General features: G+C 37.9%; 2 protein-coding genes across 2 annotated transcripts in view; both read right to left on the reverse strand.

Annotated features, from left to right (window-relative positions):
* Positions 1-18,552, reverse strand: part of LOC139722083 (1-phosphatidylinositol 3-phosphate 5-kinase-like) — a 189,779-nt gene that overhangs the window by 100,557 nt on the left and 70,670 nt on the right. The window lies entirely within an intron of this gene.
* On the reverse strand, positions 14,205-15,929 carry LOC139722056 (uncharacterized). The gene is made up of 2 exons (XM_071633378.1): positions 15,330-15,929; positions 14,205-15,074 (listed from the first exon to the last, which is right to left on the reverse strand). Exons 1-2 carry the CDS (start codon positions 15,572-15,574, stop codon positions 14,570-14,572), a joined length of 750 nt encoding a protein of 249 aa, XP_071489479.1. The 5' UTR covers positions 15,575-15,929; the 3' UTR covers positions 14,205-14,569.

The raw sequence follows: 18,552 nt of genomic DNA on the forward strand, positions 1-18,552 counted from the left end.
GTACTTCAAAACCTTCAAAAATGGACATCGATTTTTGCGAACAAACTCTTCACTTCCACTGTCTTGTCACATCTGAGCATTACGGACACTTTGGGAGCTAGGTGTGAAATGTCTCTTTCCTGGTTGTTGCATTTACACAGGAAGTCTGGTGGTGTGTGTATGTGTGTATGTTTTGTTTGTAAAATTAAAGGGGATGGCTAGTAACTGATCAGTGGGAATCAGTGGGAATGCTGGGGATGATTGCTCCAATCCTTGTGGGATTCATTTAAGAGTACATTATATATCTCTTGGTGTGTGAAAATTATTTGCTTCAGAATGGCCTCATATTCAAGTAATGTGCAGTTTAATGTTTCCAGGTTAGGATGCCTGTACAGTGACGGGGCGCTCGTTAGCGGGCCGTTAACGATCGTCCCGTCACTGTACGGGACCCCCCAGAATCAGAATCAGAATTCCTACCGGAATCCACCATATTCACCTAGGCAATGGGTCAAAGTGCAATCTTAGGAGCTATAGCTACTGGTACATCTCGGTTCAGTAATGTAAATTTACCCTTATTAGTTTTGTGTGTGAAATGTCCCTAGTGTCTGCTTTTTCAAAAGATGTATTTATTTCTGATCTCACTGCAAATATCTGGGTCCGTGATCAGGATTGCCACTTGAAAAACAGTATTTTGAGTGCAATGAGAATGGCACAAATGACACTTTCAGCTTACTTCTAATGACTTTATGACCCTGTTCCCCATGGATAGATGGGACAGCCAGCAAAAGGGGGGGGGGGGGGCAGAGGCAGAAAAAGAAAAAAGTCATAAGCAGAGATGGCAAGTCTGTGAAGTGGCTGGGAGTGAGATCCTGTGAGGGAGTGAAGTGACTGAGTGGGGGAGGATGTGGTGGGTGGGTGGGGTGGGGGGGGGGGGGAGGTCCCCCTCCCATGGTAGAGAGATTTTTTAATTTGGGATATGAAATTATGAGATTTGGTGCATACCTGTTATGCACCAAATCTTATGATTTTATCAATAAACTGGTTGTCAGAGAATGAAATGCAAACAGGACATTTTATGATTTATATGCTGGATTTAAATTTACTTGTACCTCTCTGTCACTGATAGCAAGTATATTACGCAATCGATGCATTTATACCTATTTTGTGGTCTTTTTTCTTTTCTTCTTTCTTTTCCTTGCCATGCCCAGAGGTGTGAGAAAATGGATGCTGGGGTGTGAGCATGAGATGAGGTGCTGACCCTAGAGGCATGTGTCTCATGCCAGAGGCATGAGCATTACATTCAAAAGCTTTTCCTCTGTGTGCGCAATTTTTTTTTCTATGTGCCTTGAAGAGAAGTTTGCATATAATCAACCTAACTCCTGCCCTTTAGACATTTCTATGTGCCTTGAAGTTAATATTTTTTAAGGAAAAAAAAATCAATTCATCAAGAAGGTTATTAAACAAAGTGTGGGGAGAACAAAGTATGAATAAAGTAACTTTCCATCCCTATGTGACTCCATAATTGAGAAGTGTGAATACACATCAATCAAGAAGCACAGGGTCTTTCAATAATATATGGCTGATACAAAGCCTACTTAATTTAGCATCTCTTTGCCACACATCAAACAATGAGGATCTGAGGTTGCATTTTTTTCCTCTATACTTTTTTGCTTTTTCTTTTTGCACTCACAGCCATCAACAGATTTGATTTCAAATTCCAGTCAAATTGATCATCAAGGATCATGGTTAATGTGTGTGTTTAAAGTGTTCTTGCATAAATTATAAACACAAGAGTAACAAAATATTCTGCAGTAGCACTTGCTTTGTGATGGCAGTAAAATAAGTTCTAAGAAAGAGAAGTTTGCATATAATCAACCCAATTCCTGCCCTTTAGACATGCACACCTCATCAGCATATTACAAGTTTGACAACAGGCATAGGAGTTCAGTAAACACACAGACTATTGAAATGATGGCAGCTTGGGAGTTGGCCATTGCATTCGATGTTGGAGTTAACAGTCACTGTATCTTTCATACAAAGCCAGTGAGCAGTCCAGTCACAAGCCGGCTTGATTCTGGGTTGCATGTATTGTCTTCTATCTTCAGGACTAATGATATTGCATTATGTCTGCAAACAACCTTCTTGTCGTACACTTGACAGGCAGTAGCCTTCTTTTACAACTGATATATTTGAAATTTCCCTACTTGAAGCTCCTCTTAATGTTCAACTTACGTACAATGCAGTTAATAAAAAGAGAAGCTGCAAGCAAAGGGGGGTATATGTGTCATGCTTCTTCTTCTTTAGGTCTGTTCTCCTCTTTTTTTTTTTCTTTTCCTTGCGCTGCCTTTTTCTACCTATCTCTGATTATTGTTGATTCTCACTGTACCAGTTCTGTAAATTATTTTCATTCTTTTTTTTTCATGTTTTGTGTATACAGTGTATCATTCTTACACATTGTAAATTCGGGACCCTGCAGCCCTGCAGCCAATCCCCCGTTTCTTCATTTAAGTGTACTTATGTGCAATGTATATGCAACTTGTGTGTATTATTCTTTTTATCTGAAGATGGAAATAAAAACAAACGAAACAACAAGGGTAACGCAAGACATTACTATATGCATGTGATTTTAGACCTGTGTATTGATACGTAAAATAAATTTGATTTTAGAGAAAAGCCATCACCAAACCATTTTTTAGAAACTCCTTATCATCCAAATGCATCAAATTTTTCTGCATTTCAAAACATATTTGTAGATCTTCTAATGTAGATTTTCTAATGGGAGGTAGTTTATAATAAAACTTGCTATTTCTGAAAACCTGTATTTTTGTCTTGTTCAAATATCAAAGTCATTTTATTTTGTGTCATTTTAGCTCTGCACTCGCTGCTGGATAGTTGTGAATTTTCCAGGATCACGTGTTGACAGGTCACATTTGTGCAGGTCTGGAAGCGAGTAAAATATGCTTAAAAAGAATCGGGACAAAAAAGTGATTTTTCTCAACTGTTCCCTTGAGACCCATTCTTTCCAGTCTATTTCTTCTTTATAATATTGAAATTCATTCATAATATTTACAATTCAGGCTATGGATTCACTGCTCCTTGCTGTCTGCATTGTTCAAATTAAATAACTCCTCCGGTGTCTATGTGCCATTCTGCTAGATTGCAATTCACTGCGCAATATTATACAAAAGACATGGCATTGGTCGCCTATGGTTACGGCATTTGTACTCCAATAAATATCCTGCCTGCTCTATTGAAGTGGCCTGCAGTTCTCAGTAAAATTAAACTTTAGATGAATATTTGCATTCTACTTTATATTGTACCCAACACCTGCAAGGCAAAAGTCACTAGCTCTTGCTGAATGGACTTGAGACAAAATCTATTTGGCAGGCAAAAATAAATATGGAACTGGAAACTCAAACTGAATTCAATTTCAAATATACAGATCTGGATAATATTGTATTTGGACTATTCAAACATGTATATATTAGCATTCAAATTCAGTGACAAGGATGAATAATTGTATATGTATTCATAAAATCTTATTCATAGTTGTTGTCATTTTTTTTTTTTTTTGCTTCCACTCATGAAACAAAACAGTCATGTTTTTAAAGATGAATCCTACCTCCATGTACATTCTTACTGATAAATCCTGTATCTCTTTATACTATTTTGGCAGACTTACATTTACTACAGAGAGCAGACTGCTCACTGTCATACTTGAGCAGTGATATTGTGAATATAAAAGCTTTAGAATTAATCAATTCCCGATCACAATATGATTTGAAAAGAAAGCAAAAAATTGTATGTATGAATGCATGTACGTATTAAAATATGTGGCTTTGATTCAATGGGTAATATCTTAGATGTAAATGTTTGCCAGGTACCTACTTATAGTTTCAATCAAATTTTTATCACACAATTTCTTATCAGACAAACAAATATAACAATTACACAAAACAGCACAAAACAAAACACCACTGACAAGTATATCTGATAATTCACAATCTTTTTTTATTCAAGTATAGAACTAACAAGTTGTCATGCCGTGACACCATAAATAAAATGTATTCTTGCTTTGAATCTGAAAGACTGGCAAGACAGCAAGATCAAAACTGAATCAAGCTATTACTATTTCAAAAAAAGTAACCAGTAAAGAGAAACTTATCACTGTCTTTTCAGGAAAAGTAACACAAGCTTGAAGTCAGGCTTTCTCCTTCAGAGGCTTTAGAGGACAGATAAAATGTTAACTCATAAATTCATTAAATCATCAAAATTGCTGCTTCTGTTGAAATCTCATGAAAACTAGATATTTTTGTACTCCTCATAATCACTTACAACATGCAACAGTTATCTCTTGCAGAACAATTTTTTGTTTTCTTTGTGTTTTACATCATCTATAGAAATATATGATATTTTTAATGAATTCAGTCTCATCGTAATTTCTTTGTTGTTGGTTTTTAGACTGGTCAATACCTGATCTCATTTGCATATTTATCACTGACAAATATGGACATTTTACATTTGGCATCTTTGAAAGATGGAAATACTTGGCAGACTTTATGAAGCAATTGTAGAATTCATCTCTAGAAAAATATAGATTAACAACTACCACAAGAAATGCTATTATTCTCCATTCTGATATTCCAACAGCTTTGGACAGGTAAATAGGGCAAAGATAAACTAGATGAAGCAACTTCACGCAATTTGCACATTTTAAAGTCAATGTAGGTCTGAATTTGAAGTCAAAGATAAAATGACCAAATACTGAACACAATTTCTAGAAATAACACTGTCTTATGCTGCTGTACGGGTACACAGCTGACAAGAGTAAACAGTAACTTTATTTACATACTCCAAGTAATGAGTGCAAGTAATAAACAATATTGCTAAACAGACATCATTAAGTAACTTTTTTTTTTTGCATTATTTCAAATCTGGTTTTCCAGATTTGGGGGCCAAAAGGTGCAGTTACAAAATTGTACCATGGTTACTCTTGGAAAAAAAAAATATCCTGCATACCTTTACATCACAATCACCATGTGGGCCAACTTTCTTCTGTAATACTTAAAAACTGGTGAAGAAATGCCATCTATGAGGCTTTTTCCTGTTTTGCGGGTAATAATGCACTGTTACTATGGCAATGCATTTCCACTATTCTTAAAGGTTTGTCTCGCACACATTGCAGTACACATGTGTGTCAATTTTTTTCTTAAGTGCACTAGAGAAAAATTGCAGACTGCAAGGCATTTCCCTGATTTTGGCGCCATAATGCACTTTTACCATGGTAAGACACTCACTTAAAAAAAGTGTGTTATACAATTTTGTAATGATTTTGCAAGTATTTGCATGAATGTATTGTTACCATGGCAAACTCCTCGGCCATTGTTAAAAAATGTGTATTGCATACGTTTACATGAAGTTTAACATACGTGTCAAATTTCTTACGGATGTCTTGACAAGTGGAGAATTAGTTTGACCACTGATATTTGCTACAGACCACCCGACAGACATACCACACACCGATTCATAATATACCCCCATCAAACTTTTTTGACAAGGGTATAATGATAATGACTAAAGATGAATGAAGCTGTAAACAGCAAGAATTCTTCCTTTTTTCACAGCTATAAAAATGATTACAATTTTAATAACGATTACACCATTTCCAAAATATGAGTTGAGAAATTATCAGGATTGCATAATGCAAATACTGCTGAGACTTAAAGGATCCAATCATGTTTGATTTCTGTCTCATACAAAAATTCTGTACTACATGAATAATACTATCACTCTATTCCATCTCCTGCACATGCCACATTTTGAAGAATCCATATTGCCTCCATAAAACACTTTTCTTTTTAAATTTGGATTTGTAAAGCATTTACAATGTCTTGATTCAGATTAAAATTGACACCAATCATTTTCATGAAGTACACAAAGCTGTGTCCATGACAAGCACACACTAAAGATCTGTTGGTAGGCATTGCGGTAATGTTTGTTCATCCACACATACAGGTAAGGATTGACTGCTGAGTTTCCCAACAAGAGCACCTGCAGAGGGCGGTAACCATAGACTGCCCATGGGCATACAATCTCCAGGATGTGGGTGATGCAAACTGGTAACCATGAAAGCATCACCAGGAAAGTCACCAACATGGCAATTCTTGTGATGCGGATTTCCTCCTTGCTAACAGGACAGTTTTGTCCTCGTATATCTCCCCTTTCCAGATTACAGTTATGAACTCTTCTGCGAACATTGCGAACCATGCTAAATATCCGGTAGTATGCCAGTGGTACTAGTGGGAGGAACACTGAAGCTAGTGCCATAAGAATAGTCATGTACAGCCAAGAGTTGAAATCAGCTGGATCAAAGGAGCAAATTGAGAAAAGGGGCACAAACAAAATCTGCCCAAATCCAAATTCAGGCATGACTACCAACGGAAGGGTGCCAAACCAAGTGAGGAACCCATAGAACAGTATTTGTCTCCAACCAAACAACTTTTCATAAACTGCTGAGGACTTTGCTATTTTTGTGTATCGCTGAAGAGTTATCAGTGTTACAGAGAGCAGTGATATGCCAGCTGAATATACCAGAAAGTAGTTGAAAATGTGACATGTAACAGTACTGTATGGCCATGCTTCATAGTACGTTTGGACAAGTATCCATGGCAACAAAACACTTGTCACCATGAGGTCCACGAATGACAAGTTAACAAGAAAGAAGTTGTCACGTCTACGGAGGATAGGTGTCTTTATGACTGCTATTAGTGAACATACATTTCCAAATGTTCCAACAACACTGAGAAATAGGTAGACTGCAAAGTACACTATTCCTTGCCATGAAGTAAACATGTTGAACAATTCTGATACAATATTCACTTTGACCTTTCAAAGCATCAAAATGACAACACAGTGACCAAGATCATTTCATGAGAGCTTAAGCAGCTTCCTAGTGTTCAGAGTACAAAACTCATCTCTTTAATAGCCATGCAACTTATCTTTCTAGTCCTGAATCCGCTATTTGTGCAGGAATTTTGCAACACTGACATATCACAAAATATAAAGTACCTCAGGATGTATTTTCAGGCATAGAATCAGACTTGATATTCACCAGCGATCTAAATGTCCACTTGTGGAGGGCTACAATATATGGAAGAAGAACTACATTGACTTTACTAGCTTCAAGGTAGCTCTCAGACTGCATGTAGTTGGAATCCAATTGTGCCTTTGTCAGCATCCCTTGTGATACTAGTGAGCTTTAAATTTGTAAAGCTAATCCTACGATGCAGATATCATGCAAATTAAAAAAAAAAATTGTACTGCACATGCATGAGACAGTTGTTCCCACTGTCCGACCAGAGGGGTGACACATCATACCCATTAGCACTGCACATCTTGAGCTTGCTATTTTGTTGGTTGAAGAACTGACTAGCCAGAGACACAGCTTGCACATAATTTTTTTTTTCCCAATGAGATGAAATGGAGATCCTCCACTTGAACAGCCAGTAGTCGTATGACTGATGTTAATGCTCAGGTCTAGAATAGCTGTCCATACTTCAACTTGTACTGATTGCTAACCACAAACTGACACCAAGTCTGGTTATTGTGCCTCAAGCACAGCTTTCCATTCTGCACCTCAGGAATGTCAAAAATGGAAATTTGACTGCAACCACAAATTCTTGAGATTCTGAAGTAGGATGAACAGCCAATGGTGACCAATCCTGCGGAGACTTAAACTGCAAACAAGATTTCTATGTTTGAGCAATGTAGCTGGCTGTGGATGGTATCCTACATGTCATTTCTAGTCTGTGAAGATGCTTCAACACCATGACGACAATAAAAAATCTCATCAGAGAGCAGATCCAAGGTGCACAGCAGTCAATGTCAAATATCTGTGTACTCCTTCATGCCATATTTATGGACAGTCAATGGAAGGCAAACAAAAAGTGAGACAGGCTGCAGAGCTCAAACATGATTTTTTTTTTTTTTTTTTTTAACAATAGTGGAACTGCTCACTTGTTATGACTCCTAAATGAAAGACACTAAAAAACAACAACACAATGTCAGCTTTCTGTTCTCATTTTGGCAGGGATGCAGTCTCATCACACATTAATATTGCCACAACATGAGACAATGAAATTACCTTTCATTACTGCAAGCCCTCACATGCCTCCACAGTGACAAACCTTTTTGATTCAGTCATATCACACTTGAATATTCACCCCATATCACCAGCTCCAATTCACTTTCAAGGAGACAATTACCGGTAGACTGTTGCCTGCATGCTGCTTAAAAGGAAATGCGAGGCAGAGATGCGATCCTCCCTATTCTCTACAATGCTTCCTTTTGGGATGAAAATTCTATGCTGATGTGACAATACAAATGCAATTAAGGCTGGCATCATTCAGAAGGGATGAGACAGCACAAAGAGCATCAATTGTTCTCCTATACATGCAGTCGCTGTGTTCTTTGGTAATTGAGTAGAGGCACTGATTGCTACTCAAACATGCAATGCATGCTCTAAATAAAATAGATAAAACTTTTATCTTCTTTGCCATGTGTGATGATGCTGCATCTACTGGTTGACAAAAGGGGAAATTTTTTGATAATATTGCTACATTTTTATCCAATTCCTTCCATGATTTTCATCATTCATATCCATTTTCCTATAATTTTTATTATCTTTGCAGTTTATCATGATCATCTTTTCTTTTTATCATGAATACCATTAAATAAATCTGTTATCTTTTTTTATCTTTTTACTCCATGAAGCATTCAACTAGCTACATGTACACTGCTTTTTGGGGAAGCAGGAGAAGAAGGTGTAAATTCCTGTAAAGTTTCCCCTGTTCACGTAAAGGTAATAGAAGAAAGACATGTTTTCTGTCTGGTTCATTCTAGTAATTACAAAATTTTGGCTCAAAGTGCCTAAGCATTTGGCTGTGATGAATAAAGACATTTCCTTGATTTCTCTATCTGCTAGAATGCTTAATGTGTCTTTAATCTGTCTCTTTACAAAAACTTATCCATTACTGATCACCTATGTCATGTTGAAAAATTATTTAGATCCTGAGTCATCATTAAATATCCAGTTGGTCAAGTTTTTCATATGACTCCAGTGATGACAGTAATGAATGATTTACAAACCCACCTTTGTTCTTGAGTTCGCAAAGGTGTGACGTCCCTTTTGTTGAAATTGCAAGCTATTACTTGTGCTTGATCTTTTGCATGACAAGCTTGAGATTGTGCTTGAAGCAATTGCTTCTTTTTATGCAGATGGCCCAATGTCTAGTAACCTGATACTTTTTTTTTTAATAATCATTGTCATTCTGTCTTTGTGTGTGTGTGTGTGTGTGTGTGTGTGTGTGTGTGTATGCATAGATATTCCACATGTTGCTGCTGCAGTAAATCAGGCTAATCTCACACCAGGAACCATTCTGCTTGCTACAAAGTTCAATCAATCTTCCTGTATTTTCCTGATTAAAGTCACGGTCTCATTTGTTTTCATGGTAACCTAAACATGAAACTCTGCTCGTTCAATTCCCTTGCCCTTCTTGCAATTGCACTTGAAAATCATACATTGAAAAAGAAGCCCCAAACAGATAACAAATAAAAAATGACTTCAACCTTTATGTATAACTGCAGAAAGTGAAGATACTTCAAAAGCACGGCCAAAGTCAACATCTTTTGACTTATTCTGAAACTATTCAAGATGAAACTTTTGATGAAATCTGTATATTGTCTCAGAGGCAGGAGGCGACATCATGACACACTGAAACACCTACGCTATTGACTGACTATCTCTGCCTACACACACTGTTCACAAAACAGGGGGCGTTATTCTTGCGGTCGGCTACACGTCACTTCCGGTCGACTGGAGTGAAAACAAACAGCTTGCAAGCGCTAAGCCTGCATAATGCGCATACTGCATGCTATGCTGTGCATGTGCGACGCGTATAATTTATGTGCAACTCTACGCAGCTCAGACATGGGGACTGTTTTTCATTATTCATTTTGTCATTTGTGCCATCATTCATGAGATACATGCATCATGTCTTGCCAGCAATATTCTAAAAATCTGGATCCTGTCGATCGATCGGTCCCGGTATTTTGCCAAGTTTAAGGCGGCCGGACTGGACCTGTGCCCGTATGAAATCGCGGCAGGACTCTGGATCAACGACCCGACAAAATGGCCAGATGTGCAGTAGAACCTCTTTGAGTAGGCCCTACCCCGATATCTACGCTTACTTAGTACCTCATAGAAACTTCAGGTAGGTCTAACGTTAGTACTGTAGTACTTAGGGTAGGGTTTAATTTAGAGTAGGCCTAGGGCCTAATCCTGCCGCCCGCACAGCTACAGTACCAGCTTGCGCTAGCGCTATGCTCGCGGGGCGCCCCGGCAGAAAACACGTACAGCGTTCACTCCAGGCTCACGCGAGTGGTTTGTTTTCACTCCAACGCTATCCATGACCCCGTGACACGCAAAATACCCGGATGTCCGACCATGAGAATAAGTGAGGAGAAAATTAAAGCAGGAGCAGGAATGGAATTGGACAAAGCAACCAAGGGAAACAGCAGGAAAGAAAGGTATGAATGGGTATACTGCAGTTTGAACACAGGATGTGTTCTGTATCAGCAGATATTTTGGTGTCATTGTTCATTTGTTGGTCTGTCAGTCAGTACCTGTCTTTGAATAAGTGGCTGCAGCTCATAGTTTCCAATTTCCAGCAAACACATGGGAGTGGAGAGTGAGCACAAAAAAAAACAACAACAACAGTTTTCATACATAATGCCCTACACAGACTGAGCAAACATCCTACACTGGATGTGGTTCATATTGGGGGAAAAAAAAATGCTTTGTAGGCAAACACACTAGAAAGCAGACATTCAAGCTGGAGTAGTGCAGCATATAAATTACTTTCCCTCAAGGGAATGCTGATTCAGCTCACACCTTTCAATGCATTAAGGGCACTGACAACAAAATCACTAAAAGATCTTAATGTTTTTCACCATGACAAATCAAGTTTGGTTTTCACATTAGGCGTTTTCACATCAGCCCGATAATAATCCAAGCTTGAGATATTTTTCGCGATTGTGAATTAGCGCGCTATTTCATTTCTTATTCACATCAGCCCGAAGAGAATTAGCCCCAAATTTTTTCGAGCTAATTCGACAGCTGAGCATGTGCAAACAGCATCAGTAATGTGTGCACTTTCAAAAAATTCTCATGATATGTGGGCAGTTTGCCTCGAATGATCGGGTCACACACGCTAGGCATGATGGGATGCATCGCGCTAATTTCTCGAGTCGTTTTCACATTATCAAATAGCGCGCCACTATCCCGCTATTTCAGAAATTTCCCGAGTTGGACTCAAGAAATTTTCTCGATCAGAGCGATACAATTAGTGCGCTAATTTGTGTTCGCATTATCAAATAGCGCACTATTTCGTGATCAGGTTAATTTCCCAAGTCAGAAAATAGTGCGCTATTTTGAAACATCGGGCTGAGGTGAAAACACCTATAGTGAGAGTTTTGACCAAAAAAAAAAATGTATTCTTTGTAATGACATTTTCAAAGCATAATTCTGATCACCTTCAGAGTTGCAAGCTGTTCAAACACTGACTTGAATTTGAAATTGAAGACTGCCATTTACAATGACATTCCATATAACAGCTGTGTCACAAACTCATTGTTCTGTCAATCAAGCACACAGCTCTCAATATATGCTTACCTGCAAAACTCAGTACATAATATATGCAAGCAACAAGGTGGGAGTAATACAAGTTAATGCTAAGCTGCACCTCCTTAAACGATTAAGAGTTCAGATCATTCAAATTGCAATTGCAAAGCCTTTAAAAACAAAAACAAAAAATGTCTAGAAAATGCACAAGGACAAAGATTGGCCAAATATGTGTGAGTGACAATCAATTCAAATATTCTTTCATTGACACACCCAAAAATGCCCTGCTTTGCATGAAACATGTTTTCTATATAATCAATAAATATGATTATAGGTCTGAAATCCATCTGTGTCGATTTCCATTTCATTTACGATTACAGCTGCAGTGCCATAATCCATCCAAATGCAGATCAGATCAACAGTGAGTGTTGGGTGCAGATGGAAGTGTAGAAGATGGGGATTTAAAACAATACCAAACTAATCGAAAACACCACATTAGATATGATTCATTACACAAATACAAAAGTGTCAATTTCGTTAACTTTCTTAGGCTGGTGTGGTGATGGGTCATATATCAATAAAATATCAAGAAAATATGTCATGTTACTTCTCTTTCTTACCTAGGGATGGCAAGCTGATGACGCTCAATATGACTGCATGGATTACGTCCTGCTGTGCAATGGCAAATATTTAGACTGCAATCTGCATAATCTATCTAATTTAGAATTTGTTAGAAAATCCACCCTTCTGGTAAGAAAATAAGATCCCTGTGATTATTTCTAAGGATTTACTTATTATTTTTAGGCATTAATGATGGACAATGGAAGTGTTTCAGCCAGAAATTGTCCCTATCAAGTGGTATATTGTTCTGACTAAGCGGTGGACATAACACATGAAAAATTTGTTACATCAAGTTTTCTTGCTCTGAAGTAGGTTTCCATTGAAGCGATTCCCAATGAATGAGTGAGCACTGTACCACTCTATACTTTGGTGGTGAAATCCTCAATACACTGCTAACTCATGTTGAATACTCTTGCAGTATTTGTCATTGGAAAGTAAGAACTGCAATAACAATGGACAAGCATTCTTTTGACCTGTTTAGACAAAACTAAAATCATTCTTTAAATTAAAAAAAAAAACCAACAACACCTACACCAGGGCTCGACACTAACGGTGGCTGGGTGACCCGGGGCCACCAAAAATGAAAGTCGGGCCACCAAATTTTTTAAAAAGGGCAAATTTGGTGGCCCGCCTCGGGCCACCAAAATTTTCTTAAAAGTATATCAATAAATTTGTAACTTTTTGCGCCGGAAATGCATAAATGCATGTAGTGAGTTAATGTTTTTTATTGTTTTTTTTTCGGGCCACCAAATTTTTCTTTCCGGCCACCAAAAATTTGAAATTGATGATTTTGGTGGCCCCATCGGGCCGACAAAAAATAAAGTTAGTGTGGAGCCCTGCCTACACCCTTAAAACAGGTCACCTAAAGCACCAATTTCTACATAAAATGCATTTTAGGAATCTAATATGGCACTTGCATCGTATCATTAAAAAGTCTCCATCACTTTCCCCTGCCCTGAATGAGCATAGAAACAACAATTGCTGTATTTGCTGGCAATAAGGCTGCAATAAAGCAGTATATAAACCTGGGGTGTGGCCTATATGCACCAGCACAACCAAATCATGGTCTGTCCAACCATTGAGCAAATCACCTGCTTAACCAAGATAAGTAAGCAAGTATGGGACTATGCCATGCCCTTATGACCAACTCAATATCATACAATGAATGAATCAATCTCACAGGCAAAGCTAAGCTATGTTCTGCAATCAAATGACAACTACTAATCCCTGTTGTTTCCATGTCAATTTTGGGGAGATTAAATCCCTCTCAGACACAAAGTGCAGAGCGAACAAGTAACTTTGCAGAGCCGTTGTGGCCATTGGAAAAAATGAACTGTCCTGTATGCACAGACTCCAACCCAATGCACCTTCTGATCTGGAGATTCTCCCGCCTGAAACCCCTAGCAAACTGGAGACTCCAAGTTGATGTGTGCGAAGCGCGAAATTCCCTGGGTTCTAGATGCTCTCTGGTGCTATCTAAGGCTTATTTTTTCAACATACGATAGAAATAGGTAAGAAATCCTTTCCAATGGGAGACAAAGAGCCAGGGCGGGAGCAATTAAATCTTAAGCGGGAGAACAGGAGGTTTTGCAAAAATGGGTTTTAGGCAGGAGATCTCCCGTCGAAAACGGGAGAGTTGGAGTCTCTGTGTATGCATCTTAACATCACACAATGATAGTGCAATCTCATGCAATACACGTCTACTGTAAATGTATCAAGGTGTAGTGCCTGTGTGAATGAAAACACAATGTGCAAGCTCTTTATCATACAAGTTTTATTCTAAAGTCTGATACATCAACATTTGCATACACACACTCTAACTATTCTTCATACTACATGTCTGATTATTCTACAAACTCCTGACATGGACCTTGCATCATACAGTTTGTACATCTTAAACTTAGAATTGATAATAACACGCAAAGAAAACAAAAAATTATAGGAAACAAACATGCAAAACCAGGCAAAAATATAAATTAAGTTTGTTGTCAAAATTCAGAAAACGGATGAAAGTCTTTGATTGGAATAAAATCCCTCCACATTTATTCTCCCCTTTTTTGTTTGTTGCGAAAGTCACGATGTGACTTAGACAAAGGTGCAACCTTATCACTGGTAAATATGATACTTTCTGTGTAAATTTGTTATTATAACAGAAATGTCAGATACATAGTATGATTGACACGGAACGTCAAAAAATAGTTTGGACAACTATTATCACATATTTTTCTTAGAACCAACAATTATACTTGATCTAGGGGGAAAAGTTGGATAAGGATCAACAGCAAGTCGCTAGGAAGATTGCTTATTTGTTTCAAAGACTATATTATTACTAAGATTGTTATCCACATAGTCTGAATTCTCAGAAGGCTGACTGTTCCTGAAGCAGGGTGCAAACACCTTGCGATATGCATTCATGTAGTGCTTGTTGATCCATCCATACAGATATGGGTTGATGGCAGACTTCACCAAGAGCAATATGGAGATATACCTCCAAGCAGGCACTGCTGCTGGAATGGCTTGTTGCAGCATCAAATTGATACAACCAGGAAGGCAGGTTATCATCACCTCAAGTGACACCAATAGAGCAACTTTGGTGATGCGCAGCTCTTCTTTGCTGTGTACACTTCTGCTACAGGGACCATGCTGAGTTGTATTCTGCCGATCAGTAGGAGGTGCAGCGTGAATCCTCTGGCGAGCACGTCGCACTGAGCGATAGATGTGGTAGTAGGCTAGGGGTACCGGAAGAATGATTATTCCTCCTATGCCACAAAACACTGCAAAGTAGACCCATGACCTGTGGTCATGAGGTTCGTAAAAACAGTACATGTAGACATCTACATATACGATTTTAGTAGATATCAATTCTGCCAAGATTGTGAAAGTAATGGAGCAAATCCATATACACAAGAGATAAACAAGAACCTTGTATCCACCAAATAGTCTTTCAAACAACACTGAAGATTTAGTGGTCTTTACATAGCAATATAGAGTAAAGAGTAAGGCAGTAAAAAAGGAATTTCCTGGACAGGCGATGAACAGGTAAGTAAACGCCTGGCATGATCCATCAGTTGAAGGCCAAGATTGATAATAGGCTTGTAAAAGGAACATGGGCATGACCACAGCAGTCACAAGGAAGTCAACAAATGACAGGTTCACCAAGAAGGCATTGCTCCGCTTCCGCAAGGCTGGCGACTTTGTCACCACCACTAGGGCACAAACATTTCCCAATGTTCCAACAACACTCAGGATCAGGCTGACAGCAAATCGTACAGCAGCTACAGTGGAGAGGGCCATGATTCCTAGACTTGCTACTTCACAGCCCAGAACACAGAGTATGCATAACTAAATTAGTATGTTGGTGAAATGAACTGGTTTCTGAAGGTTACTGTTCTCAGTCAAGATGAAAATAGTGTCAGCACTACATCCACATCATGGCAGGTCATCAGGCTACTTAATGAAGTCTACTCTTGCATCTAGTCCTGGCCCTTCAGAACAAATACAAAAGCTCTCTAACGCATGTAGAAAAGAATTCATCCACTCATATAATATCTGCATTCACAAGAATCTGAACTACACTGGTCTCCATACCATGTATCTTACTTCATTCCTCGAGTGTATTCTTGCTTGAGTCCCTACATAACTTACGATATGTAAGTAATCTGGAATTATCTTAACCCTAAATGGCATCACAAGTAACAAACATTGGGGTGAAAAGTCTGCACAGTGACTTTCTTCTTGTAACGCCGAACTCTTTGTCACAGAAATGTGAAATGATCAGGGCAGAAAACTGTGTATCTAACAAATCCATGGCAAGCACAGCCCAAATCTGAGGGAGCTAGAGCAGCCAAGCAGTTACCATAATGCTCACCAGTTCATACCAATCATGATGAACACAAAGAGACATTTTTTTTTCTCACAAAGTTTTGATGTTGAAAGCAAAGAGTGACATGTCTTTTATAGATTTTAGGGAGTATTTTAAGATAAAAACGTTTGCAAACAAATTTGCTCACGCCAGTGCTGTCAAATTGACTCATGAATGCCAATTATTTGGCAATGTATACTCTACGTCTTATCTGACAGGGAAAACACTTAAATGAATGCTACGAGTGATAGAGATAAATCAATCATTGTCATATCCTGAACCCTGACATTTCGATGAAACAAGTTGCAACAGAAAGAGAGAGAGAGAGAGGGTACACAAAGAGGAAGAGATGAAGAAAATGTTCATTAAAAAGCTGCTACCTGCCATGAACATTAATCATGTGCAATTACAATCAAGTCTTCAAAGTTGGCTGCACATCAAGTGTGATTGGTTGTTACGTGCTGCAGACAGTAAATTACTTTCTGCTATCGAGATGATCGAAAGGATTGACAGTTGATCTATTAAAGTTCATGAGCGGTTTTCATGAATAAAGAACTCTTTTTTGAAGGCTTTGATGAAATGGCATCAACTTGGGGAAATTCTCCAAACATTATTAGAGCATCAGTGACAAGGACAAACACCCACAATTTCAGTTGTTGTCATCCTGTATATCACATGGATGGTAGTAATTGCATTTGATGACATTATACGTTTGTGTGTGTATGTGTGTGCGTGTATGAGTGTGTGTTTTTGAAAGAAGATGAAATCAATGGACTTGATGGATTTTAGAAAAAAAAAAAACTTTAGGCATTTGCAGACCTGGTATAAGACAAATGATAATCGCTAAAGATGGTTGTCATTTTTCCAGAAAATCATGAAACAACTAGATGATGTGGTGATGGACCTAGTGGCAGAGGCAGTAATGACAGGGATGCTATCCATTATGAACAAACATAACTCCATACATTTAGGAGCTGTACCATTACTTGAAGTTTACCATAATATCTTTTTTTTACTATTCGTCTCCCTGACATGAACTACATTTTAAAAAATTATAGCCTAGTGAAGCCAAAAAAAAAAAAAAAAAAAATCCTAACTCACAAGCAGAATTAGACCCATCTAAGCACTTTTGTGTTATTATATACTCTTTAATTTCAAGATCATAGACTCACTTGTCTATACTGTGTATTTCATGTTCAAAAAAATCAAAAATATTTCAGAGTATTCCACCAATTATCTGAAATCTCACGAAGATGTGAATACAGCTTGCAGAACACCCTTAAAACATGTCATTGTTATCAATAATAGACGACCTGACAAACCACATTTTCTCTTAGCATTACTGGATGATATTGCACTTACAGTCAACCTCACAAACCTCAAATTAGTCAGGACTGAAGGAAATTGTTTAACCTGTATGCGAACTTCAAGGTAAGCATTATGCGAGTTTGAAGAAGAGGAGATAGGACGAAAATCAGGACTTTTGTTTTCCCCTTGATTTAAGTGATATTCATCTAATATGACATCATTTCTTTCTCTCTCAAGAGGGATAGATCATATCTGATCATAGTTGTGATTCAGATGTTCACTTGTTTCTGTTCCTAAGCAAATGTGGCCCTCTCAGCTTAAAGGTTTTATTTGCCATTTGCAGATAAAACAAAAACCCAGCTTTAGTGTTTCAAAATAGTTCTAAAATGTGAGTAGGGACAGAAACAACCAATGTAAAAATGTTAATCAGTATAATCAATGATAAGTATTATTCAATATATATACAAAATGTGAACAATAGTTATAATAAAATTGTTTCTAGAATAAACTGTCTACAGTTATGGTTTAGTGAGAAAAATAGTGGTCCATCTCCATATATTTTAGGCTTTATTGCAATTTTTTTTAGTGTGGTAGCATGTTTTGTGACAACTGACCTACACATAACATGCATCAGATGTGATCGAAAAAAATTTAAATCACAGCTTGCAATGGTAAACAGTACCTTTAAAGAATTATTTTCTCTGTGAAGCAATAGTCAACCCTCTTTCATAGCTCTAGCTGTGATGGTGTCTCAATGGATCTATTATACTATGATGGAACCATATCAATTATTTATTATGCAAAGCATGGTTACAAGTAATCAGGGCAATGAAGTGAAGAGAGAGCAATTATGTTCCAAGTGAATTTAGACAACACAAAATATATCATCAGCTTCCCACTCTTAGCTGAACACTTTCATCAAAGTAAAAGTTTTGTCGTTGAGGGCATGAATATCTCTTAAGTTTTCTTAACCCTAAACCTTGAATATTTCTAATTTTACTCTCTCTCTCTCTCTCTCTCTCTCTCTCTCTCTCTCTCACTTTCGGGTTGTCTGTCCCACTGTCCATTCTTCCATCCATCCATAATCTGTGGTGCTGACTAA

Source organism: Diadema antillarum, unplaced genomic scaffold (genome assembly GCF_040938485.1).
Source record: "Diadema antillarum isolate AM-2024a unplaced genomic scaffold, OU_Dant_1.0 scf00000156, whole genome shotgun sequence".
NCBI lineage: Eukaryota > Metazoa > Echinodermata > Echinoidea > Diadematoida > Diadematidae > Diadema > Diadema antillarum.

Coding starts and splice junctions, on each gene's coding strand:
- LOC139722056 (XM_071633378.1), bottom strand. CDS start 15,574: ATGGCCCTCTCCACTGTAGCTGCTGTACGATTTGCTGTCAGCCTGATC. Junction 15,075..15,329: donor ACTGATGGATCATGCCAGGC/GTTTACTTACCT, acceptor TCATGACCACAG/GTCATGGGTCTACTTTGCAG.